The sequence below is a fragment of the Trichosurus vulpecula genome, chromosome 4, assembly GCF_011100635.1.
Source record: "Trichosurus vulpecula isolate mTriVul1 chromosome 4, mTriVul1.pri, whole genome shotgun sequence".
Taxonomy (NCBI): domain Eukaryota; kingdom Metazoa; phylum Chordata; class Mammalia; order Diprotodontia; family Phalangeridae; genus Trichosurus; species Trichosurus vulpecula.
In genome coordinates this window covers 294,563,333-294,589,401 of record NC_050576.1, presented here as the reverse complement: position 1 = coordinate 294,589,401, position 26,069 = coordinate 294,563,333, and the positions used below count along the sequence as shown (strand labels likewise).

Here is a 26,069-nt window from a genome sequence, read left to right as displayed (position 1 = left end):
ATTATAGCATTTGGCTTTTTTTTTTTTTTTTTTTTTTGCACAGCAGGCTTAAGACTCCAGCTGGAGGGATAGAAAGGTGAAGACATAAAGCGCAAGAACACTGGGTCAGTAATCAAAAGAAAAAGACAGGTGGCCAAAAGCTGAAAATATCCTCAGCATCTAGAAATGTCAAGTCCATTTCAGGCTGCCTTCAGATGACAAAGAAAAGACTTCGAGGAAGGTTTTCAGGAAGACTTGCGGAGAGCTGTGAAGCAGCTTGTCAGGGCTAGGAGGAAACCATTCATATTTTAAGAATGGTTTGGGAAATGCTGAAAAAGTAGGTACAAGAAATTCAAAGGTCTAACAAGAGAGATGGAGGGAGCAAATAGGTAAGGCTCCCTATGAAAGCTACTCTTGATACCACAGTCAAATTGGAACTGATTCAATACTGAACCTAGTGATCTTATCCTAGGGTTTTCCAACCTTGCCAGATTGTAAATATGGAATTCATTTGGGCTGCATACAGCAAGTCAAAGACTCCCAAGCCTTGAAAACAAGTGAATAGTCTGATGCAGTGTGAGCAAGCAGAAAGGAGTGAACAGATGCTGCTGACCTAGCCACAACTGAGGAACTAAAGCATTCCCCCCTCCCCTGCCAGAAGGTACTAGGAAAGAAGAGATTCTGCCTAAAACCTGTACCATTTGGCTAACCTTACTGGCCTGGGTCCTTCAGCCCTGCTTATTTTTGCTTACCTGTGAGGCAGGTTTTACCAAGCACACCTGGGGCCTGGAACCTAGAAACTGAGTTCTTCTTCTTTGCTACTCTCTAGTATACAAAGGGTTCTTAACCTGATGCCCATGGACCCCTAAAGAATACAAACAAAGATTCCAAGTGGTCTTTGCACTTGGAACTTTTAATATTTTGCTAACTGTGTTTAATATAATTGATTTTTTTTGCATTTCAATGAATAACCTTCACTAGACTGCCAAATGAGTCCACAACACAAAAAAAGTGAAGAAGCACTTTTTGTAGCCAAGAAGCAACCCCTACAGAACTCATAACCTCCCAACTCTTCTTTTCCTTCACTAAATGAATTCCTACTTCCACTCAGGTAGCCAGGGTGATTCCCTCTCCCCCTTTATTAAAATTGGTCCCATAGATCCTTCACCCATACTGAGGTAACATGTATGTGTACAGGGGTGGGGAACTTGCAGTCTTGAGGCTATATATGACCCTCTAGGTCCTCAAGTGCAGCCCTTTGACTGAATCCAAATTATGTTCTGTGCAGTTTGGATTGAGTCAAAGGGCTGCACTTGAGGACTGAGAGGGTCACATGGAGGCTCAAGGCTGAAGGTTTCTAACCTCTGACCTAATATAAAAAGGCTGATAATATTTTAAAGTGTCCCCCTTCTCAGGGGCCTCAACATTTTAACAGAAATTAACCTCAATGTACAGAAAGGAATGATAAACCCAACATCAGCTGTCTTTGTGGGAAAATTAGGAAGGAAGAGGGGGAGGCTGAGGACAAACTACAGGAGGGCCCTTTGAGCTTTTGCCCCAATACAACAGGGAGCTCTATGGATGATTACCCCTGACTTCACTTCACTTCTGCCCCTCTGTCCCCCTCTTCAATTCCACATCACTCTCTCCACTGTACCTGTCTTTTGCCCTAAGGCAAAGATAGGAGAAAAGAAGGCCTTAAATGGAAGAGCTAGAAGATTAGACGGGGAAAACCACAACAGAGGAACTTTTAAAAAAAAGCAAGAAAGGGGGAGCGGCTAATTAATGCTGACAAAGCACTTTGAAAAGATGTGTTCGACAGCAACATCAGCAGCCCTTGCTCCCACTGCTTCCAAAGGCAGCCGTCTGCAATGGTTTTAACTTCAGACCTGTCTTGAAGTGCTTTTATGGTATGCTTTTTTGTTAGCAATAAAACACAGTTTTCAAATAAAGCTATTGGCTGCGATAAAGCGCATCACTCAGCCAAAGGCACTTGGAACCCCAGAGCTTGATCAAAGCTATGGCTTCTTTTAAAGTCAGTCCTTAAACAGTTATTTTTTTTAAATGGCTTGTATCCTCTTAAAATAAAAATGTGTTTACTTTTGAGAACTAGTTTCGAATCTTTCAGGGCAAGGCTTGACTAGCCATGTATTTAATGGGGACTCAACTCATGGCAGCAAGTGTCCTATAGTTGGAATCACTCTGCATGATTGGTTGATAAAACTAAAACTAAGGCTAGGGCTAGGCAAAGTGTGCAACTACCTAGGGATGAACAAGGGGGTGTGTTTTCAGTGTGCCTTTTCATAAACATACATGTGTCAGAAAATCCCATTCCTTGTGGCATATACAAAGTTTCAAAGCTTCTCGTGGATAGGAACACAAAGACGGCATCATTTTCCAAAGTAAAGTAATGCAATTCCTTCCATAAGTACATGACCCCAGTCCTGACAACTGGGCACCAGGACCTGCCTGTATGTCCACGACATGGCCATGTTCTCTGCCCCAGATCAAATTTTCCATCTGAAGGATAAAACTTAACAAATATAACACGTAAATAATATAGCAAGCATAACCTAACAAATCCCAAAGGAACTCTGGAGGAGATGCTGGTGCCAAAACCATTCAATTCCATTCAAGGAATACGGTAGGTAATTACTACATGGAAGCCACTAAGAAGGGTAGTATAAAGACAAAACCAGAAATGACCCAGGCTCTCAACAACTTATAACTGAATAGTTTCTCCTCCTAGAAGCTTTGAGAAAGAGGGCAAGGAGGAAAGCAGAGGCAACAATGGACTAACTTTGTAACAGGACCAGATCATATTCTGGCTTTTCTCTGTATATTGCTGTAAGCACTGTGTTTACCAGGTCATCACAAGCCTAAACTAGTGCATTAGCTGGATGTTCAGAAATAGGGTAGTCTGACCTAAGAAGGGAGAGAGAGTACTGATCTTTTTCAAACCTAGCTTTAAACATTTCCCATCTCTAGCCTTTTAGGATTTCTGTCTAAAATTTTAGTTCCTGAGCAGAACCAGAAGAACATCGTACACGGTAGCAACAACACTGCAATGACCGACCTTGATAGATTTAGCTCTTCTCAGCAATGCAATGATCTAAGACAACTTCAAGAGACTCATGATGGAAAATGCTATCCACATTCAGAGAAAAAACTATGGAGTCTGAACGCAGATCGAAGCAGACTATTGGCTCTTCTTTTTTTTCTTTCTCATGGTTTTTCCCTTTTGTTCTGATTCTTCTTTCACAACATGACTAATGTGGAAATATGTTTAATATGATTATACATGCACAGCCTGGATCAGATTGCATGCCATCTTGGGGAAGGGAGAAGGGAGGGAGGAGGGAAAATTTAGAACTCAAAATCTTCTAAAAGAGAATGTTGAAAACGAGAACTAAATAAATAAATAATTTTTTAAAAACATTAAGTCTTAGTTCCTAAAATATGATTTTTTTAAATGCTAGGTAAGCATTATGGTAGAGTAAAATAGTCAGAGGACCCAGGTTCTAATCCCAGTTCTGCCAATACCTATATGATCTTAAGAAAATCTCTTAAATTCTCTGGGCCTCAGTTAACTCACATATAAAATAAAATATTGAGCCTAATGACCTCTAAGTTCACTTTCAGCTCTCAGTCTATGATCCTATGATATGAAGCATTAAAGGTCTGAGACCTGTTCTCTGTAGTTAAAAACGAAGCAGAGACTTCTCCCTATGTACTCCTTATTACCATGCCATTCAGACAGATGCTTTGCTCAGCTCCAAATGTTTGTACTTTTTCCCAGATGAAACCTCAGCTGCTAATAGATCTTAAGTGAAGGCCTGGATTTGAGTCCTTGTTTTACTGTTTAGTAGCCTTGTAATCATCAGGCAAATCACTTAACCTCTTTCGGCCTCAGTTTGCCCAAATCTCTCCCAATCTCTTACCCTTTAAATGACTTTGTATTTTTCATTTAAACATGTGTGCACACATTGTACTTTCCTAGTAGAATGGAAGCTTTTTAAGGGCAAGAATGGTTTCATTTTTTGTGTTTATATTCCTAGTTCCTGGCACATAGTAGTTGCTAAAAATGATGGTCAAACTGAACTGAAATCTGTAAAATGGGAGTAATACTTGCATCACCCATCTACTTCACAAAGCTTTGCAATGAGCTTTATAAAGGGGCAAAATGCTCTGCAAATGAAGGAGCTAATAATTCTTATTACTGCCACTTCTTCTCTCCTGCTACTTCCTCTGGTATATTGATTTGCTAAAAAATAATAAAAATAAGCAAAAGACTGCATACATGTTCTCTCCTATGATGCATGGCTCCTGTGTGTCTATGTGTATGTGAGTACATATATAGGGTATGTGGGCATGTGTGTGTCTATGTATGTGTATGGAGGTATATATTTAGGATCTTCCAGAGAGAGAAGTGAAAGGTAATTTAAAACAAAAAATCTGCCATTGTGCCTGAATCCAGTTCTGCTGTCTCTCAGGGTGGCTGACTGTTTCTTTAGCACTTATCACTACCTTGGTTCAGCAGAGGTGCTAGACCAACATAGGGGAAGTTAGTCTTCTGGGGCCCCCCACTCCAGGCTTGCCCAAATGTGCTTAGCCAGAACCAGACCATTCCATTTTGCTGGCTCATAAATATTTAATACTTAGGTTCACAGCACACTAACTATTACCTCTGATATACCAGCCATGGTCTGGAAGAGCTCCCAAGATCCAGAAACAAAGAGAGAACCATAGAAACGAGTGGACCTGGGAACCAAAATTTCATCTACCTATGTTTGAACTGAGGCTTTTTGTCTATGTAGTAGTACTATAAATGTGACTTTTTTTTTTTACATAGCCTATGCTTTCTAATAAAACCTTCAGCATCCAGAAATGAATAGCTCAATTCAACAAATACTGTCACCCCTCCAAGAGCTACTAATGGCTACCTTGAGGCAGAAGCATATGGGAATGAAATGAGCTCTTACTCACAGAGGAACAGAAGATATCCTGGACCCCATGTTGCGGCCCTGGCCTTAGAAGAAGCAACGGTACAAATTCCATCTCAGAAATGGAAGTACCAAAGAAGGGAATCACATACTTGGAGCCATAAAAGCTTCTGAGGCCCAGTCTTATATAGAGGAAAGCAGATTTCCTGGGCAGCACAAAAACACAGTCCAACATTCCAGCAAGAGAAAGGGTGTTTCTAGCAGCACCAGCATGAGAGGAGCCACTCTAAGAATCCTGGGTTCAAGGGTTCTCAGACTCCTTATCCCAGGGAGAAGGAGGGTTCCCAAAAAACACTATATTAAGAAAATGAGGGCTACGCACATGGCCCCTACAGGTGAAGAAGCACCAGGGGACTAAAGCGACTACATGTAGCAGCAAAAGACTTGGTCCTTTGCCATTACTGTGAATTTTTAGACACTGTAGGTTAAAGGTGTCACACTCACTAGACTAGACTAGACTAGAAAATTCCAGAGGGCCGCCTGAACCAGATTAAAATGTAATTGAGAAAGTTTAATAAAATAAATAAAAATGCAATACAACATAGAAAATGTTAATTTGTGGTTTTCTAAGTCAATACGCACCCTGCAAGGGATCTATTTCAATTTATGTTTGACACCACTGCTGGTAGATCATATTGGGGTTTGATCAGGGAAATTTCCTTCTTATAGAAGGCATTACAGAGATTATTTTTACCAAAATCCAGTTGCTTTAAGGCAATTTTTAAAATGAGAAAAAATAAAACATAATCTAAAGAAGGCTTAAAGTCCTCTATTTTAAAAAAAAGTTTGAAATTTTTTCAGTGTTAAACTGAAGAGACAATTTCATTGAAATGAACCAAAGAGAACTAAGTTCACAAACTCTCAACTAGCTTCCTTAACTATAAAATTAAGGGATTTGGGCTACATTATGCCCAAGGTCCTTTCCAATTGTATGTCTAGGATCCCATGAATCTAAGGATAAAAAATTGTAAGGAGAAAGAATTCTGATTAAAAAATTTATGTGACCTAGGATCCACGGAAGTTCTAAAATGGCTTTAAAAGTCAAGATTTAAATCAGACTGAATTTCCCAAGACCTTTGGTATTTCCAAAGTCTCTTCTATCTCCATATCTAAGATGAAACTTAACCTCAATAGGCCTCAGTTTCCTCAACTTCAAAATGACAGGGTTGTGCAAGATAATCCCTAAGGTTCTTTCTAGCACTAAATACTATAATCCTGTGTCCTTAGCCTTTGTGAGTAAGGGGAGAGAGACAAAAGAACCAAGGATATAATAGCTGAATCATGGAACAAAGAGACATATTTGTGCATGAAAATAAATGACCTATGGTTTTTTTCCCTTCTTTCTACAAAGAAAACTGCTTATTTCACCTTGTGATTTAATATGTTGTAAAAATGATCACTAAAAAAAAAATCTTATTCTAAAATATACTTACAAATAGGAGAGCAGAATTACTTAGGACAGCTACTGGTGTAAGATGAGAACGAAAATATGTTCAGAATTTCCAATACATTGAGAATGATCAAATGATGTTAACATTTCAGGAATGGTCCAATGAACTTTCCTGGGGGTCTCAAAGGGTATATTAAAAGGAAATAACTATTTTAAGCAATTAATTTTCAAAAGAGGAAAAAAACGAAACGTGACCCTAAAATGACTGCCTATAAGTCTAAATGGTGTTCCCCTCTCTGCTTCTCCCTGTTGAATTCCTACTCATTTTTGAAAGCCCAACTCCAATGCCACCTTCTTCAAGGAGATTTCCTTGATCTACTGGATAAGCACCTTCTTCCTCAAACATCATGTAGCCCTTTGTTTTCTAATTCTCTGCTTTACTAATGTACTAGTGTGTCTAATAAATATCATGTCCATCCTCCTTCTCTACTACTGCAAACACCTGGAGGGCAGAGACCTTATATTATCTAAACATTATATATTCACCAGTGCCAAGCACAGTATTGTATACACAGCACAGGAAGATGCTTAATAAATGTTTGGTATGCTGTATACCAATACAGACAAAATACCGAAATGCCTAATGGAGAATAGAAATCTTAAAGTATTGGAAAACGAATGCAAAAGGCATCAGTGATGAAGTTTGAGAAACTATCATGAAAAAAAGTCTGAAAACAGGTGTCTTGAATCTCAAAAAAAGTAATTATAGGTTCCTGAAACTTTCCCACATTAAGATACTATCCTGTGGACTAAGTCATGTAAAACAACTCAAAATGAAGCGTTAGTCCAGATGGAAAAGAGCTTAGTAAAAATTGCACAAAGTTCTCTTCTACCAAATGAAGGAAGCCCAGAAGAGGTTATATCCTTTATCTGGGCAAACACTTGACTACAAAGGAAGTTGCTTTTCCCCACCCACCTCTACCACATATCCTCAAATAGTGACACAGTCACAAGGTCTAAAATCTGGCAGGAGGAACACTGACAACTGGCCCTCTCTTTAGTTGCAGAGACATCTAATAGACTAGAGAGATTATTGTTAGGTCTTGTCCCATTTAACACCCACTTATGACCAAGAAGAGGCTGCCTGCTAAGGAAACTCAGTGTCTGATTCCAAATTGGAAAATGTTGCAAATACCAATAAGGAATGAACATTATTAGAGCAAATGCTCAGCCCAGGCAGGGGGATGAACCAGATGGTCTTTTCCATCCCAGATTTCTATGATCTACAACAGAGCCTGGATGACTAGGAAAATGTGAGATCCAATTTGGAAATTATTTCATAAAAATGAATCCCAGACAAAGACGTTCAATGAGAAGGAGAAATCGGGAAAGTGAATCATGGAGGCTTAGGGGTAACTGGATAAATTAAACCAGCTTCAAGAGCTTCTGATGGGATAAAAAAAAATAAAATTGTCCTAACTCTCATTTTACAGATAGGAAACTGAGGCCTGGCAGAAGTTAAATAATTTACCCAAAAATCACAACCCAGTCATCATCAATAATTCCCTGTGCTTTCATACCTTCCCACCTTTGGGAATCTCAAATGTCCTTCTCAGTTTCAGAGAGGGAAATATAATCATAGATCTAGAGATGGAAGGAACCTGAAAAGCCAAGTAGTCCAACCCATTCATCTTACAGGTGAGGAAACAGAGACCTAGGGAATTTAAGTGACTTTCCTAGGGTCACACACGGAATAAGCATCAGAAGCAGGACCGAACACAAATCCCCTGCCCCCAAAGTAGGCTTTCCATTGTACCACAGTCTAAATCCCATCATTCAGATGCTACCATTTCTCTGAAGATACACCTGACTTCCCATATTCACCCCTACAAGAAACCACCTTTACTCCTTCCCTCCTCTGTACTCATGGAGCATCTTTGTACAACATGGAGTTCTACTTTGCATTAAGATTATTTGCATCCATCTCACATACACCCCTCCCCAACTAGGCAATAAACTCCATAGGCAGGAAACTACAGCATACTCATTATTGCCTTCTTCACTAGCTAGCAAGCACAGGGTGTTTTACACAGAAAATGTGAGTGGTCACCAAGTTTTAATTAAATTCAATTAGTGACAGAATCAGAACTAGAACCCACATCATCCTGACAATCAGAGGTATGTGACCATACTTCCAATTACATCACGCAGAGTACCCCCCCAAAAAATCAAGATGGGACAACATAAAAAATCCTCACTACATTTCTGGGGCTATTATATCACCTCTCCAATTAGGGACTGTGATTTCATTCATATGGGGAACTTCCAAGTGAGGAAACTTTCTACCAATGCAAGTTAACGTCTTCTCTGAAACCTATAGTCTTAGGGAGCTGCCTAAAACACTGAGAGGCATGTGATTTGCTCAAGATCATATAACCAGTATGTGTCAGAGGCAGGAACTGAACCAAGGTCTTTCTGGCTTACAGATTAGCTCTCCATCTGCCTCTACCAAGTTGCCTCTCACCTATATAACTAGATAGTTTTTAAAAAGCCTTTAGTGGAAGAAAGTAAAAGCTGAGGGCCCAGTAGAATGGAAACCCCTTGAGGGCAGGATTATTGTCATTTTGGTCTTGTGTGTGCTTGCTAAAGGCTTGCAAAATTGAATTGAAATCAAAAGGAGACAATGTGGTGTCAAAGTCTAGACAAATTTATGAGGAAAGATTAGGAATTGTTAGGCTTCAATTTGACAATAAAAGTGAAGTCAGAATCTCAAAATTAACCAAATACCCTCAAGTTTTTGAGTTACTGAGAACTTTTCTTGTAGAAACCTAGGTTAACGTGATAAACAGCATTCATTTTAATACCACTGTTTTGAAGCAAGTATCACGTATGACATACTACCACTATTTTATAGGCATGGCTGGCGAAGCTCTAAAAATATCACATAGATTTTGAGGAAAAGGGAGGGGGAAAATGTGTGTGTGTGTGTGTGTGTGTACATATATGTATATGTATGTATGGGTTAGGAGTTCAGGGCTTCAAACTATAAGCCTTCTTAAGTAACAAGGTAAGAACAAAAGCCTCCTAATTTTGGAAGTGGATGGTAGAAGTGGGATAAGCTTGAATTGTTTTTAATGCTAAATTCTGGGGTGGGAAGGTTGTGGTGGGGGGTGGAATGTTAACTGTGAGATATATTAGCATGAGAAATCTTCCCAGGGAAGGAGTCAGTTAATCCAAGGGAAGCATGAGAGCATGGTCTCTTGGGACATCTGAAACTAGAGCAGACAAAGAAAGGGAAAGGATATTTCATAGAACCCTCCTGAAGCAACAGGGATTTTCCTTCTCTTATTTTCTCTAAAGCTATGAAAATACAAAACATACTGGGCTAAGGAATGAGTACAACTTCAGGGCCGGCATCTCTGAACATAAAATAAATCTCTCAGTAGCTGGTGTGATCAGCCTTAAATACCTGGAAATCATCTTTTAGTTTTATGGCAGTGTGTGTATTTCTCTCCCTCTCCCCCCCAATATACTCCCAACATGAAAAACCACATCAAATTATTGCTTTTCAGAGGCCAATTCTAGAACTCCCCATTTTATCATGGAAAGAATATTCCTTGTGTATGTGAGTGCTTCCATTATGTCTTATTTGAAGGGGGAAAAATGAAATAAAAATCCTATCCAAGATATTTATAGATCTCATAAAACCTTATTCACTCTCATAAGCCAATATAAGCTCAGTCATCAGGTATGGCAGAAATAGCAGGTGTAGTAACCAGCAATACATTATAGTATCTATGCTTAATTCTGACTCTAAAGGAGAAAAAAAAAGGAAAAAAATCATTTTCATGTTGGAAAAATAGAGTAAGTAATCACTAAAGCTCAAAAGAAACAGAAGGGGACCTTCTGTAGACCAAGCCTAATGTCAAACACAGGCTGAGATTCTAGGGGCAGTGAGCCATTGCTGTTCTCCTCCCAACCCCAAGAAAAATATGAGAAGTTACTTAAGCACAGTTTCTCCCACTGTGATAAATAAAAGAATAATAAAGTCATGTTCTCACCCCAATAATCTGTCCCCTACCAGAGAGTCACAAAAACTCCTCCACTCTCATGAAGGCTGATCATGGTTAGAAGAGGCTCTGAAATTTTTCAATGATGGTGCCATCTGCTTTAAGAGATACAATTTCCTCAATGAAGGTACTCCTTACACACCCAACTGCCATGGCCAAAACTGTTATCAATTGTTGTAGTTATCATTACCCACTCCCTACTTGGACCATGTCTCTGAACCAAAGGGAACTTTTACCTCTCCTTTGGGACTGGGACAATCTAAGAGAGGGTGATAATAGGGCTTTTAGTGTATCTCTGTCTTCTCTATCTCCAGATCCCTTCCTATCCAGAGAATTGAATTGTCACTCTATATTTATAATCAACCTTCTGGGGGAGATTTTCTTTGCAAGGCTGGCCTCATATGAAAGGCCATCATGAAGCCTGTGTTTGAAAGTTTTCCAGCTGGGTAAGACCTGACCAGAGCTTGGATTCCATTGACATAACCAACAAGAGCCCACAGTCATTTTCACCTCCTGAGGAAGCATCAGAGTTGGGTGGTGATAATAACAATACACAAATAACTAAAATATATAGTGTTTTCACGGTGGCAAAATGTTGTACCTCTATTAGCACATTTGAGACTCTGAACAACCCCGTGGAGTAGGGACTTCAGGCACCGAACTCATTTTACAAATAAAGAAACTGAGGCCCAGAGAAGTTGAATGGTGAGACCAGATGGCACCGAGTGGTTGAACTAGATGCCTAGTCCCTTCCAGCACTTGATACATGATCTTCTGTTCTGGCCATAGCTACACAGCTAGTAAGCATTAGAGATAAGATCTGAATCCAGGTCTTCTGACTCCAAGTCTAGTACTCCAGACACTGCTACACTAACTCTCTGTCTCTTTATCAGGCAGGCACACACACACACACACACACACACACACACACACATATACACAAGCTGGGCACCTAAACAATGGAACATATACCCTAGATGGAAAGAGAATCAGGCTGGGAGGCTGAATTCTGATATTGGACTGACTTGCCTGTAATTTGCTATATAACCTTATAAAAAACATTTAATCTTCCTCTGTCTCAATTTCTTTACCTGTGAAAGGTTAACACTGGAATTCCTGCCTCCTCCCTAATTACAGGGAAGACATGTTAATGAACAGGAACTAAGTAAAGCTTTCTGAGCCCTTCAGGAGAAGGGCATGCTAAGAATGTTTAATGTTCCCTCATAGTAACAAACAAAAACAAAGCTTTGAGCTAGCTGGCTGATCTTGCCTTGGAGTTCATATGCATTCTTAAAGAGTTAGATATGTAGAGACAGTCTGATACAGTGGAAACAACACAGGATTTGGAATCCAGAGGACCAGAGCTCAATTTTTGGCTTTGATACTTGTTACTGGGCAAGTAACAATCTCCAAACACCTCAGTTTTTATATCTTTAAAATGGGAGATAATAAAGATTGGGTTGTTGTGAGGGAGTAGCAGTAAAGTGCCACATAAATATAAGCTCTTATTATCTTACCAAGCTAAGAATGCAAATTCCATAATCTAATATTAGTCAGTTATACCATGACTGCAATTACTCAGATAAATTCCATTTAGGGGCCTACAATACTGGCAGTAACTATGGCCTGTAAATAGGACCAAAGATGACAAACAAAAAGGTGGGGCTTCAAAAGATTAATATAAGTCTCTGCTTCTACTCCCTTTCATGCCAGCAGCATTACTCACCCCTCATACTAGGTGCCAACTCTGAGACCACTCTCTATTTAATCCCTACTAACCAGGGTCAGAAAGGTGAGTGAAGGTTCCCTGCAGTTAGGGTAGAGGTCACTGGTGGAGACCTATACTCAGTAGGATAATTTAATCATAGATAATTGCAATTTTATTGCTCTCATGAACTTCCCAAAAAGTATTATTTAATTCTAAGCACTTCACTTCCCTCATGATATTCTCCTTTGCCAAACCCACTGAGAAAAAAAAATCTCTTAAAAAAAAGGGAAAGAGAGAAAGAGATTGAGAGAAATAGAAAAAGAGAAAAAGAGGGGGAAAAAGGGAGAGTGACAGAGAGATGGAGACAGACACAGAGATACACAGAGAGGGAGACAAAGAATATACAAGCTAATACTACAGTGGAAAGAACATTAGATTTGGAGCTCAGACCTGGCTTTGCCACTTACTACCTTTGTGGCCTTGGATAAATCAATTAACCTCTCAGGGCCTCAGTTTCCTCAACAGTAAAGTGAAGGAGTTGAATCAGATGCTCTCCAATGTTCCTTTTATCTATAAATCTATGATCCTATGAATTTGGAAAACAGTTAAGAAAAAAGGAAAGAGAAGGCAAAAGGACCATTCCAAATACTTTCTTTACTACATTACCTGAACCTACTGTATCTGGAAATAGCTCCATTTTAAATCCCTCTCAGTGGCTTTGTATTCTTTATATTAGGACAACTTCTTTAAGCTCAGCCTGCTTCGAATGAGTACAGCTTATAGGAATATAGAGACACAGATCAGCCATCATCTGACAAATATCTGTATAGAAGTCCATCACTTTAAAACCTCAAAGCAGTCTTGGGAAAGTGAAAAACCAGGCCTGAGTGCCCAAAGAATGAATTATTCGAACCAAGTCAGGAGAGGAATGCAATGCTGAACAACACACGGGTCCCAGAAACGGAATTTGATCAGGTTAAGCAAACCTCTGGGCACCCTTATTATGAAATAGGAGACAAAGAGGTCTGCTTTTAACTCTTCCAGGTGAGAGTAAAATAAAAATGTTTGAATATTGTTTGGGCTAAGCCCTCTGACCCTTCAGAAGCCCCCTTACTCCTAAAGTGCAAGTTATTCACCAGATCTCTTATATGGGGTGGACATGTACAAAAATGTTCATCTAACCCTTCTTTTCACTCCTTAATGCATGTAGACTAAATATCTGTTACGATTTCTTTGCATCTTCATATTGATCTGAGTGAGTCTGGGGGAGAGTGGGAAGGGATAGGAACTAGAGAATGCTCCTTCACCTAAACCCAGGAAACTAACCGCTCTTCTCCCAAGGGATGAATGACTAGGTGAACCAATACTGCATCATTTCCAGCCTCTAAAGCCAGCTTATTAACAAAGAGAACTGAAGCTTTCTCTTCTTTGTTGATTGCTGCAAAATGGAGTGGAGTTGGGGTGCGTTGGGGTGGGGTTAGGTTCCCTTCTCCCTCATTTTAAACATCTAAACAGCAGAGCCTTGCTGCTCCTCCAACCTACTGAAGAGTTTAGAAACACTCCACAAAAGGTTTTCATGAACTGGCACGTGGATTGCCATTAGAGCTGCAAGCTCTGCTTGAAGCAGGTTGAAGACAAAGCATTTTCTGGTTTGAAGCTTTCTATATGAAACACCAGCTCTATCTTCTACCCAGAACCACCCCCAACCCAAATTCTCCTACACCTACCTCTCCAAGTATTTCTCCCCCATACACAATTCCACATTACTCACGTGGTGGTGGTTACTTACTATACTAGACCTTCCAGGTAACATTAATTTTTTTTAATTATATAACTAATCCCCAAGAATTTTTGCATCTTGTATATTAAACAACAAGGAAATCACCTCCCTTTAATGAAAAATAAAAGGAGGAAGAAGAATTAAAAGCAATTCAGAATCACACTCCACGTAAGAGTGGACCCCTGATCTGGGAACTGGGAATACCTGGGTTCTAGATCACACTCTTCCACTAATTAGCTACATGACCTTGACCAAGGTATTGCATCTCTCTGGGCCTCCGTTTCTCTCTCTGGCAAATGAGGTGGTTAGATGATATGAACATTAAGGGCCCTTCCAGATTCAAAATTCTGTTGCATTTCCTACCTTTGGCTTCCAAACCAGGCCTGTATGCACAAGGACTTGACTCTCAATATGTTACACAGGGATCTTTGACAAACCCTGTATACTTAGTGACAGATGGCAGGCAAATAGCCAGCTCTAACCACTTCTGAGAGAGGGCTGTTTCCTGGTCCAGTGCGGCCAGGGAGATTATACTATGTACAAATCCATACTGGATATTCGGAACACCCTTACCAGCTTTAACTGTTCTAAGGGGACCTTGAAAGGTGCCTATTAGATGAAACTGCAGCTTCAATGCCTGGTGGCTCTTTTGTTGCAGACCTGACAAAGTTGTAACATTGTGTAACCGTATCTAGATACCAATTATACTGACGGTAGGACAGTTTATGTTGAACGGTCAGTTGGTGTCAAACACCAGCCTTAAAGATTCCCTGATTTTAATATAAAGCAAGAATATTTGTAAACAAGTATTAAAAGATACCTTTATCACATCAAACAGACATAGTTATCACCATAAAAACCACATCTGCATTCAAGTTTGAAAAGATGTTGATACTGGATCAAGACACCAATGTTTATCATTGACCAGTAGCTACAGCATCCATACAATGTGGCTTGCCATTCAGAGAGCTAAACGAAAATCCCTGACAGGGTAAAGTTCTTAGGGACACACATACACACACACACACACACACACACACACACACACACACATGAAAAAGCAAGAAGGACCTACATTCTATGAAGGTAATCCTGTAGATAAGCAGGCCCCCAAACAGGAAACAAGAACACTGGATCACACATCCCTTGATTAAAAAGCTTACATTAGCTGAGTGTGACTCTTAAGAAGAGCAATGTTGTAAAGTTCACAAGGAATTCTTCTCAAGTGAGCATGTGTGTTTTAAAGGATGAACATCTACCCTAATGATAATATGTGTGGATGCAGCAAGATGAAAAAAGATTAGCCACAGCAACTGTATTCCTTCCCCAAATCTAACATAAGTTTAATAGTGTAAGAGCTTCATAGTCTCTTCATCCCTGTATCCTAACTTGGAAACACTCCTCCTTGTTTAAAACAGCTCTACCAGAGCAAAGGCTCTGATGAATTCTGGAAGAACAGCATGTATAGAGATGAAATAAATCTCCACCTCCATCCATAGCTACTTAAGATGGGGAGCTGTCCTAACTTTTCAGCAAACCCCAGTACTACCTATCTACACACACACACCACACGCATGCACGTGTGCACGTGCACTAACTGGAGTACAATGAACAAAATTATAACAAAACCACAGAAACAAAAACTTACAGAGAAAGAGAGCGAAGATTGTCCTTAATGAGCAAAATTAGAGAGGTAGGGGTCATTTAGCAACCACTCTTTGCTATAGGGGCAGTTAAAGATGTCAGTATGTACCAATTTGGACTGAACAGAACAGAATGAGCTCTTCTCCCTCCAGCGGTAGATATAACTTGACAGCGGAGGGGGGTTGAAGGAGTACTCAGTAATGACCACTTCCCAGGCATACAGAGAGCTTAAAATATAGAGTGACAATTCAATTCTCTGGATAGGAAGGGATCTAGAGATAGAGAAGACAGAGATACTACTAAAAGCCCTATTATCACCCTCTCTTAGACTGTCCCAATTCCAAAGGAGAGGTAGCAGTTCCCTCTGGTTCAGAGATATGGTCCAAGCAGGGAATAGATACTGATAACTGTATCAATAACCCTAACAATAATAACTATTCATCTCCCACTTGAATGCCTAAGGCCCCGACATATACATATAAATCATTTCAAAGTAAGGCTGTCACACTACATCTTCTGCTCTGAACCCCAATGTCACCCTCTCCTCTAGGATGCAAAACAAACACAATATCAAAAGGATGGTATCTTCTTTCTCCTGACAATAAAGATGGGGGCAATGTCTCCTTATTACCAAAAATGAGAATTTTCTTCCATATACATGTACTCTTAATAACCTAATAATCCTTCTCATTCCTCTCCCAAAAGTTTGGCTACATAACATCTTTAAAGCAAACAGTTCACCTCATTATAAAACACCAATAGGGAAATCTAGACTGAACAATAGTAGAGACCCTCTGATATTGCAGATTCCCTCTAATAAAAGAGAATGTTGATACATCTGCTAATTTATAAAAAGATCAAATATTGAATCCTATCCTATGACCATGGGCTCTCACAATGAACACATACTTATATCTTTAAAAGGAGAAATCTAGGTAAGAGAGATATTTCTGATTTTTAAAAAGATATAGCCACCCTTCTTCAAATGAAGAAACACATTTACTGTAGCTAAAGACCACACGAATCACACACAAAACAAGCACCAGATATTTTATGCTTTCTGTGTGGTTTGCAAGGCTCCTTTGTGTCTACAAATTCACCCAGCCAATGCTGTTGCCAAGAAATTATAATTCGTAAAAAGGTTTTTTTTTTGTTTTGTTTTGTTTTTTTTTGCAGATTGGGGACCGAGACAAAACTGAGGACAGGGAGACTCAAGTTTGCTTTGTCCTCCTTTTTGTGATAGCACTTGGCTTTTAGGGCCCAGCCAAGGCAGCTTTCCTTGCTGTGTAGGGCAAGAAGAAGCATGGTTCAAAAGCCACATCCAATCTTTTTCTCACAGACTGTTCTTGGAAGGCAACCATTTCTGCAGGTTGTCCCCTAGAGACACCTTGTACCAGAGGCCCTTCTAAAAAGTGTTTCAGGGTGGCTGGAACTCAGATGAAACTGCAATATTATTAGGATGCTTTAGTTCTTACGGAGGCCAAGTATGCCATTAGTCTAAAACAATGAGGCATGGGGGAAGGGGAAAGGAATGCTCTGATTTATTTATTTGTTTCCAGTAGCAGTGGAAAATTTTCTCCAAGCAGAAAAGAGGCCTGAAACTGACCCCATCTGCCAATTATGAATCAGCATTAACAACTAACAGAATTTCAAAATGGTTTTCAAATAAACATGCCATGCTCCTGATGGCATGAAGCAAAACTGGTTTCAAGTAGGACTTACAGACATCATTATGCCCTCTCCTCTGCTTTTCCTTCCACAATGAAACAATACAGACAGACCAAGGATAAATGAGTGTTCAGATTTTCAGCATTGAAAAAAAAAAAACTCTGAACCAAATGCACCCATTAGCTAAAGGTAGAAGTCAGTTATCATCTTGGAAGTGGATGCTAGGTCCAGAAAAGTCATCATCCCTACTGAGAGGGAAGGGCTAGGATGTAGCTGACCTCAAAACCACACCAGCATTCTTCCTACCTTTGCCTTTCCTCTGCTTTTTCAGAGAGTTATAGGAAATTTTCTTGCATGTTTTCAGAACTCTACTTTGGGGACCTTAAGAGGTGTATATCAGCTAAATTCCACAAAATAATAGACCACATGAGCACAGTGTAACTTACTGTTACATGATGGGGAGAGATGCAGTTACTTGAGCCACGGTCCTAAGTGTGCAGACTCTAGGAATGGATAATAGCTAAAGTGGGGATTCATTTTTGTTTTAAATTACAGGAGAGTCAATTGGTAGTGTTTTCTAGATTTGGGTCCCTGAATGAAAGGTAACAGATTCTCTTGCCTGAAAAACCAGTGTTCAAGTTCTCATCCTGGATGCTGTGCATGTCCATCATTGAGGTTAATACCAGACTCACTAAAGATTAAGCAGAAAAATTACCCCATATTATCAGCATGAAACAAAGCGTAGAGGCAAAAAGAGTCTAGCTTTAATCCTGAAATGTACAGATGTCCTGGGCATGAACATCTAACCCACAGTTTCTCTTAAAACTAAATGAGATTCTGTGGATTTTCTTCTTTGGTTCAGGTTCTCTTTAGGGCTAGTTACCTTTCTTAGTATCTGAGTGAGAATACCATCTAATAATTACCTCCACTTCTCCTCTAAAGAACAGCCTGCCCCACATGCCAAGGAAGCTTCCTCTTGCCCAGGGTTTCTTGCAGAAGATGGCAAAAGAGTTTTTCTTATCTTTTTTTTTTAAAGGGGAGTGGAGGATGGGGGTGGAGAGTAGCGGTGGTGTTCTCGGTGTTTAGCAATACCTTTGAGCCGTCCTGAGCAATCAGTATTCAAAATTTCAAAACCTGAATGGTTATCTGGGCCCAACAGTTACATGCAACTGCCCTTGGTATATTCCATTAAAAAGCAATAAGGCAGAAGACCATACAGTACTAAAATCAAAACAGCAGGCAAAACTAAAATCAAAATCTTGTGAAAGGCAATATTGCCTAATAGATAGTGCTGGACCTAGAGTCAAGGTACCTGGGTTCGAATCCCGTATCAGTCACCTAAATGACACTTAGGCTCTTACAACAGGAGTTAGCTCATTTGTAATAGGCATAATAATAGAGGAAATATAAACTTTATAATCCTTCAAATGTAATATATAAGTAAAATCTATTAAATGGGCATAACAATAGAGAACAAAAACTTTGCAAACCTTAAAATGCAATATATATGTAAATTAATACTATAAGTACCCCTTAATGGTTATAGTCACATTTACATGACTTAGTTGAGCCTACAGGGCATAAAACTGAAATCCTACTAGAGGTGATACTTTGTGTATTATAAGCACTCTCCCACAAGTCAAATCTAACTCTGGCTTCCAACCATGTGATTACAGTGCCTTGACAAAGAGGTAAAAAGTTAGAGGTGCAGGGTTGTACCAAACCTAGAAGAGATTCTGCTTCCTTTTATCAGAAAACCAATTAAGAGACATTGGTGGGGAGGGCAAGGAGGAGGAGGAGGAGAAGGAGGAAAGGAGTGTCTATGAGGAACAATGGACCTGATACTTTTCATCACACAGTCAAGCCAAGTATGTTTGGTTTGTTTGTTTTCACACACTCCAAGGCTGCTAGCTGCTAAAGGGTGAAGAGAACAGGCTTTACTCGGAAACTGCCTTGGGCTCCAACCTTATGACTATGAAAACTTCAAATACAACAAAGTTGCATGATTAATCATCATACAGTGCCGTAACAAATAAAACTCACTTTCCTTCCATAGGACTGTACCAACAAATCATATACAGTGTCAGCCTTTAGAGATGCTAGGTAGATCAAGATTGCCTTCCTTTGAACTTGTCTAGACTATGGTTAATATACAACTGATTCAACACTACTAGCCTGGTGGCAAAAAAAAAAAGGTTTCTCTTTTTTTCATTGTGAAATTAGATTATGTTTTTCAATTTAATTAGCCTGCTGGAAAATTAAAGAAAAGAAAATGGAGAGGGGAATGAACATCTTAAAACCCAGGTATTATTAATGACAGAAGGAGAAAATGCATTTAATAAATGTCCTATGACAGCCAGTTATAAATGAAACCCTAATAATGTGCGAAAACGTATTCATTACTGTCACAGAGAGGTAAAGTCAAATATATCTGACAGAACAGTCACACTGGCATGCATGTGTGTGTACACTTACACACAGAGAGAGAAGAGAGGCCAAAACCTTGAGGAAAGCTCCAACTGTCTAATCACTGCTTAGCTAGGTAACAATGGTAGATAAAACATATTGGTGTTGCCATCATCCCCTATACATGCTCCTTGTGCAAAAAGCTCACTTAGCAGAGAAGTAACTTACACATCAGCTTAATGCTGGCAAATATTGCTCTGTATCTCTGCAAAGAGGAAATCCAGCAGTTCATTAGTCTTAACAAGCTGCTGTCATAGGGCATTGAAGTTACCCTGGCAGCCACATGCTGTTCCTCTCACGTCTATTACCAATGGCAAAGTGGGTTCTTGAGAAGGGACTACAAGTTAATATTGTCAATAGGAAAAAATGTGGATCCTCTCCTTGGATTTACTGACCTCTGCTCACCCACATCTTGGGGAAAATAGTGCAGATTTAGCCAGGGTCACCCCCTTCCCTGAAGGATGCTCCCCCCCCCCACCTCTGAAAGGCTGGAGCCCGGCAGAACCATGATTTTTAGCTACCCACATGTTCTACTGCCAGTTTCTTTATCTGCTCTCCCAGAAGTAGATTGTATGGCAGCACTGTATTGGTCTAATGAAGACTAGAAATCAAGCCCACTTCTCCCTCCTCCAGACCACCCGAAGACCTGGATGCGGAGTCTCCTCAGGCATCATATTAGTTTCTCAAGGCTCCTATTTTAAATAAGATAAAATAAAACGCACAAAAAACACACCACACCCCTTTCTAAGCGGTGTGTGGCTGCCAGCACGAACCAAAGGGTTCTCAGGAATGAGAACAACAAACAGTAGCTGAAGGGGACTGGGTTGTTTTTTTTTTCCCCCTTCTAGAGGCATTTGACTCCATGGGGGCGGAAGCTGAAAATACATTATAACTCTAAAACAAATGCACTTTCATGTCCCATTCCTAGATACTGCTTAGTGTCTTTTGTTACTGGTTCTCGGCTCTCTCTTTGCCCACCCTTCCAATACCCCTGAATGAAGCTTTTTATTGTTTGTTTTATGGACACATACTAATTAGCTGAAAATACCCTCTCCGATCCCTTTTCTACCACCTGCCAGTTGTCAAAATCAGCTGAAAGCGATCAACCTGACTTAAGTTACTAAGCAGGGATAAGTAATATCTATAATCCAATACATGCACATATCTCTATAGACATATCGCTATCAAATCAACCATCCCAACCCTAAACCGAGAAGTTAAGCGGATCTCTACAACGGAATGGTCTGCAGGACTGCCAGTGTAAGGATGTGTGTTTATGATTGAATACAGACAGCTCTGACCGGACTGCTCTGTTTGGCAAATGGGGGGTGGGGGGGAGGGGGAGGGGGGAAAGGGGGTAAGGTTAGAGTATGTATGTTTCAGGAAATATTTTAAACAACGAACACACATACACACATATACACACACACCCCGAAAAAAAAAACACCTTAAAAACCCCAAAGCCCGCACCAACGCAGCCCCAGCGTCTCGCCGCTACAAGATTTACACAAGTAATTTAAATCATTCACCTGCTGCCAGTTCTCCTCCAGGGATGGCAAAGCTGAGAAGTAGCCGGTGTCGTGGACAAGTTGCAGCTCCTGGAATATACTATAACTAGCCAACACGTCCATGCTGCTGCTGCTGCTGGGCAAAGCAGGAGGAGAAACCCTCCCCCTTCCACAGTTTTGTTTGTTTGTCTATTTGTTTGTTTGTCTCACCCCCCAAAAAAGGCATAAATCCAGGGTCCCTTTTGGTTTGTTTTGTTTCGTTTCAGTCACACTTAAAAAAAATCAATGCGGAGGAGAAAGGGAGAGAGGAGATGAGAGAAGAGAGAGTGAAAGAGGATGGAGAGAGGCATCCAACATGTACAGTGGAAACGGCTGCCAGGAAAGGGGTACTTCTCCACTGTAGTAAATGCAATAATTCCCTTCCAGGGCTCTAATCACTCCAGCTCGTGGACCAGGAAGGGGGATGCAAACTCACTGACACGAAGCTGCCATCTATTTCTGCATTGCTGTTCGCTCCTAATGCAATCTTTGCTCTTTATTTTGGGAGGTTGCATTTTTTTTTTCTCGCGATCGCTTCCCCCCCCTTCCCTCCCCACCCCCCACCCCATCCCTGCTAGTTTGTAGTCCTCCCCCCCTCCCTTTCTTTCCCCTCCTCCTTCTCCTGCTGCTGCTCCTCTTCCCCCTCCCCAATCTCCCTCCCTCCTCACTCCTCTCCGCGCAGTCGTGGGATCTTGGAAGAAAGCGTCCATTAAGGCAACGTGTGACCATGTAAGGTAAACGGAGGGGGGGGGCTCATGAAGTCACTGAGGACCAATCGGGGGCAGAGAGACGGGACCTGGGGCGGAGCTTGGCAGCCAAGGGACCTGGGGATTGGAGCAAGCCTGATCTCCCTTCTGCCTTACAAGGCGGTGTAAGGCGAGCTATTTTTAGAGAGCTATATAAGGGGCCAGAGCCGGTCGGCCGTGCGGAGGCCTGGGAGAGGGAGAGGGAGAGAGAGGGATGGGGCGGGAGTGGGACACACGGTGAATCTGTGAAGCAGGGCAACGCACACATATACACACACACACACGCACGCACGCACACAGACAAGCTGGAGTTCGGGTGGTCTGGAATGGAATGCAAAACCGGGCCGGCCGTGGGAGCTGGGCGCCCCCAAAATGCCTGCGCTGGAGAGGCGGCTGCCGCTTTGCCTAAGTTTCGCTTTTGCAATCCACCTTCCTCTTCCCGGGGTGAGGGGGGACAACGGCCCAGACTACTAGAGGTCCAAAGAGGGCCCCAGCCCCCAGGGAGCCCCATCCTTCCGCATCCCTGGAATGGGCTGGGAGAGAGGAGGATAAGTCTCGTCTCTATTGACCATTTTAAGCAGAAAAATGCTGGCGCGAGCCCCAAGACGCCGGGGCAGTGCAGGTCTAGGCTAGGCTACCTAGCGAACGAGCCCCTCATCCCGTCCAGTGCCACCCCCGCCGCCCCCTCGTCTCCCAGGGAAGGAGCTGGAGGTGGGGGAAGAGAACAGGCTCTATAGGGTAGCCGACCGAGACAGAACCGAAAACGAAAATAATCCCAACTTAGTTTAAAAAAAAAAAGGCAAACCAGCAAAATTCCCACAGGCGGCCGGGACTGGAGAGTAGAAAAGGAGATGCAGCATCACAGGGAGAAAGAACAAAGGAGGAGGCGCTGCTTAGACCTGTCCTGTAAGGAAGGCTGTCTTTGGCTCTGTTCCCAGCCTCCCCCAGGATGGAAGCACTTCCACCTACGCCACCGACCACCCCTATTCTACCCCCCCTCTTTTTTCCCCTTCTGATCCTGAAAGGTAGAGGGGGAGGGTCTGCAGGTTTTATATTTTTAAAAAATCCGATACCCAGACTGATTGAAAGGGAGTGATTTCGCTTGGATGGATTTGTTACAAGCAATAGAGGGGAGTTAAGAGTAGGCATGTGAGCCATGTTGCAGTAGGCAGCTTGCCTGAGAGTTTTAAAATGATGTAGAAAGACCATGTGGTTTCCTCGTGGACCCGGAGAGTGCTTTGTGCAGAGCAATGCTTGGTGAAAAGCAAGGTTTGGGAAATATTGGGCATCATGCAAGCCGATGCAGATGTACATCTATATACACTCTCTATATATATGTGTGTATGTGTGTATGCACATGGATGTATTATATGTGAGGGCTATTTCCTTACAAATAATACGTATGTGCGTACTATTATGTGTATTATCTTTGTGTGTGTACATACATGACAGTCATATAACATGGCAAAGTAGAAAAGCATTTAGTGTCAAAATGAATCAAAATATATGTGATATGTATATACAGGTCTACACACGTGTATCATATTGTATACATATAGATACAAGCATACATACATATACATTATATATTTATCTTCATTCTGACATATCTATATGCTGGGGGGAAGGGTGGGGGGATCTGAGGTGAAATATATGTTCTTAGAGTTGGCCAATCAGTTATTAGTTCTTAAATGGTTGAAGTTCCCCAAATTGCATTGTCTGGCTGGACAGAATGCTACTTCCTCTTTCAGAATGATTGCAAATTCAGAGAGAAGACTTTTTCCCCTTTTTACCATTAACAAGAGGGACCTTCCCATCTTAGCTTTCTCTTCTTTTATTTGCTCTGGCTATATCTGGCTTGATTTCAAACTATTAAAAAGCTCAATCAGTGATTTTTCTGGGTGAAGTTAAACGGTAAGCCTTGGGATTGGAATTGCGTATGTGCATAAATCTATCTTATCTATATTGGGGGGAGGCCAGACCTGTAATTGTCTCATGCAGGGAAACTCCCACTGTGAAAACTCTCTATTACCATAAAGTTAGACAACATATAGTCTGAGAGATACAAACAGATGTACTTGTAAAGAATATTTCCCTATGTATGTTATAGTGATGGTACTCCATTTAAATGAAATTCATGTATTAGGAAGCAATTTTGTTCCATCAAACTCTGTAGAAAAAACAAATTTTACCTAGAAACAAGACAATGTCCTAATAGATTCCATCTGTCATTTGCAATAATAAACCCTTCTGGATAGGATTCAAGATAGAACTGTCTTATAAGGGAACTGAATTTTGTGCTCATGTAACATAGAGAATCCAAGGTATTATGGATTACCTCTGTATAATTTGAATCATCGTTATGGATAGGTGAAAGGTTTTAAAGTAAATTTGAACTCTGGGATTCTGGGATTTAAATAAATGAGTCACTAGGTTTTGAACAAAATGGTCAGTATAGGCATAACCTGCTAAATACTATCAAGAACTCAGTTACTAACAACTAATATTGGAAGACTGAGAGAAATCTCTACTGATAAGTAAAGTTTGAAATTTTCATAAGACCATATCATTTGGAGCTGGAAGGGACTTTAAACATCTATTCCAGTACATGTTTAAAAATTTTGGTCTTTATAGTCTTCAAAATTGAGGGGCCCCAAAAACTTTTATTTATGTGAATTATATCTAGTGGTATTTACTATATCTGGAATTAAAACATTTCAGCATTATTATGAAAATAGATTTGACCTCACAAATCCATTGAAAGGGTCTTGGGAATCCCAGGGATCCCTGACCACACTGAGAACCACTATACAGGTAGTAAAAAACAGAGCTAGGACTCAAAATCATACCCTTTGAGTCCAAATCCAATGTTTTATTTTATTTTCATTATGATACAAATATACTTTCTCTTATTTAGTTTAACAATCCATTTAGCTATTACTGCACAGAGATGTTTGAACAGAGGTAGGTAAGTATCAAGCCAATTACAACACATCCTCCCCAGAAAGTTTCATATAAATAAATAATCACTGAGGGGCAACTAGATGGTGCAGTGGATAGAACACCCACCCTGGAATCACAAGGATCTGAGTTCAAATCTGGTTTCAGACACTTAATTAGCTCTGTGACCCTGGACAAGTCATTTAACCCTGATTGCCTCCCCCGCAAAAATATCACCCCTGATATAAAGTTAGAAGCACTTGGTTAGAGCCAGAGAAAAAAACTTAAATCATAGAGGTTCATTTAATTAAATTTATATTTCTCTACCAAGTTCTATTCCAATGCTTCATTGTAGCATAGAGGTAACCCTGACTATGCAAGGATCTTGCCCTTTGTGGGGAGGAAGAGGAAAGGAGGTCTTACCTTTTTGAAGACCATGCAAAAGGAAGAAAGCTCTGGCAGTTCCACTGTGTAGGAGATGCTTTAAGTACTGTCCCAGTAACAGACTTCTAAAAATCAATTTAGCTAAACATGTCATCAACGCATGGTCATTTAGTGATGAATTTTTTTTGGCATGGGCTCGAAGTAGAGAAAAACATAAAATGATCCTCATTGCTGTTGAGTCTGACTTTTACATCAATGGTTGCAGAAGGGCAGAAAATGGAGCAGAGGATTCTGGGAATCACAATTTTTCGAGTGACATAAACATTATCTTATCTGTTTGTACTGAAATGTGAGATCCTTGTCCAATGACATACTACTAGAGAAACCAAACTATATCAATCTTGACATTCCCTACAAATGAAACAAGTGAAAAGGAAGTCATAGCTCAAGTGAAGCATGGCTTGCAGGTTCTCCTTAGAGAGTCCAATAAAGGAGTGGGTGGAGTTGGCTTTATCCTGCATCCAAAGGCAACTTAAGTCATAGAATTTTAGTTATGTTGTTATTGTTCCACCAAGTCTCAAGAAACATTATTTCATGGGACATTGAGTCATCCCATATTGTGATATTCAGGATTTGTTGTTTGGTCATTTTGGTCATGTCCGACTATTCATGACCCTATTTAGGGTTTTCTGGCAAAGATATTGGGGTGGTTTGCCATTTCCTTTTCCAGATGAGGAACTGAGG

The 26,069-nt window shown here is 40.6% G+C and overlaps 1 protein-coding gene across 2 annotated transcripts in view; it reads right to left on the bottom strand.

Moving 5' to 3' along the window:
• KLF7 (Kruppel like factor 7) overlaps positions 1-21,831 on the bottom strand; it is a 102,991-nt gene extending 81,160 nt beyond the window's left edge. Inside the window, exon 1 of one of the 2 annotated variants that reach the window (XM_036755027.1) lies at positions 21,238-21,831. In XM_036755027.1, the coding sequence (XP_036610922.1) occupies positions 21,238-21,339 (102 nt within the window). In that variant the 5' untranslated portion in view covers positions 21,340-21,831. The remainder of the gene's footprint in view (positions 1-21,237) is intronic. The other variant, XM_036755026.1, reaches the window with a different exon arrangement.
• Positions 21,832-26,069: the final 4,238 nt, after the last annotated feature.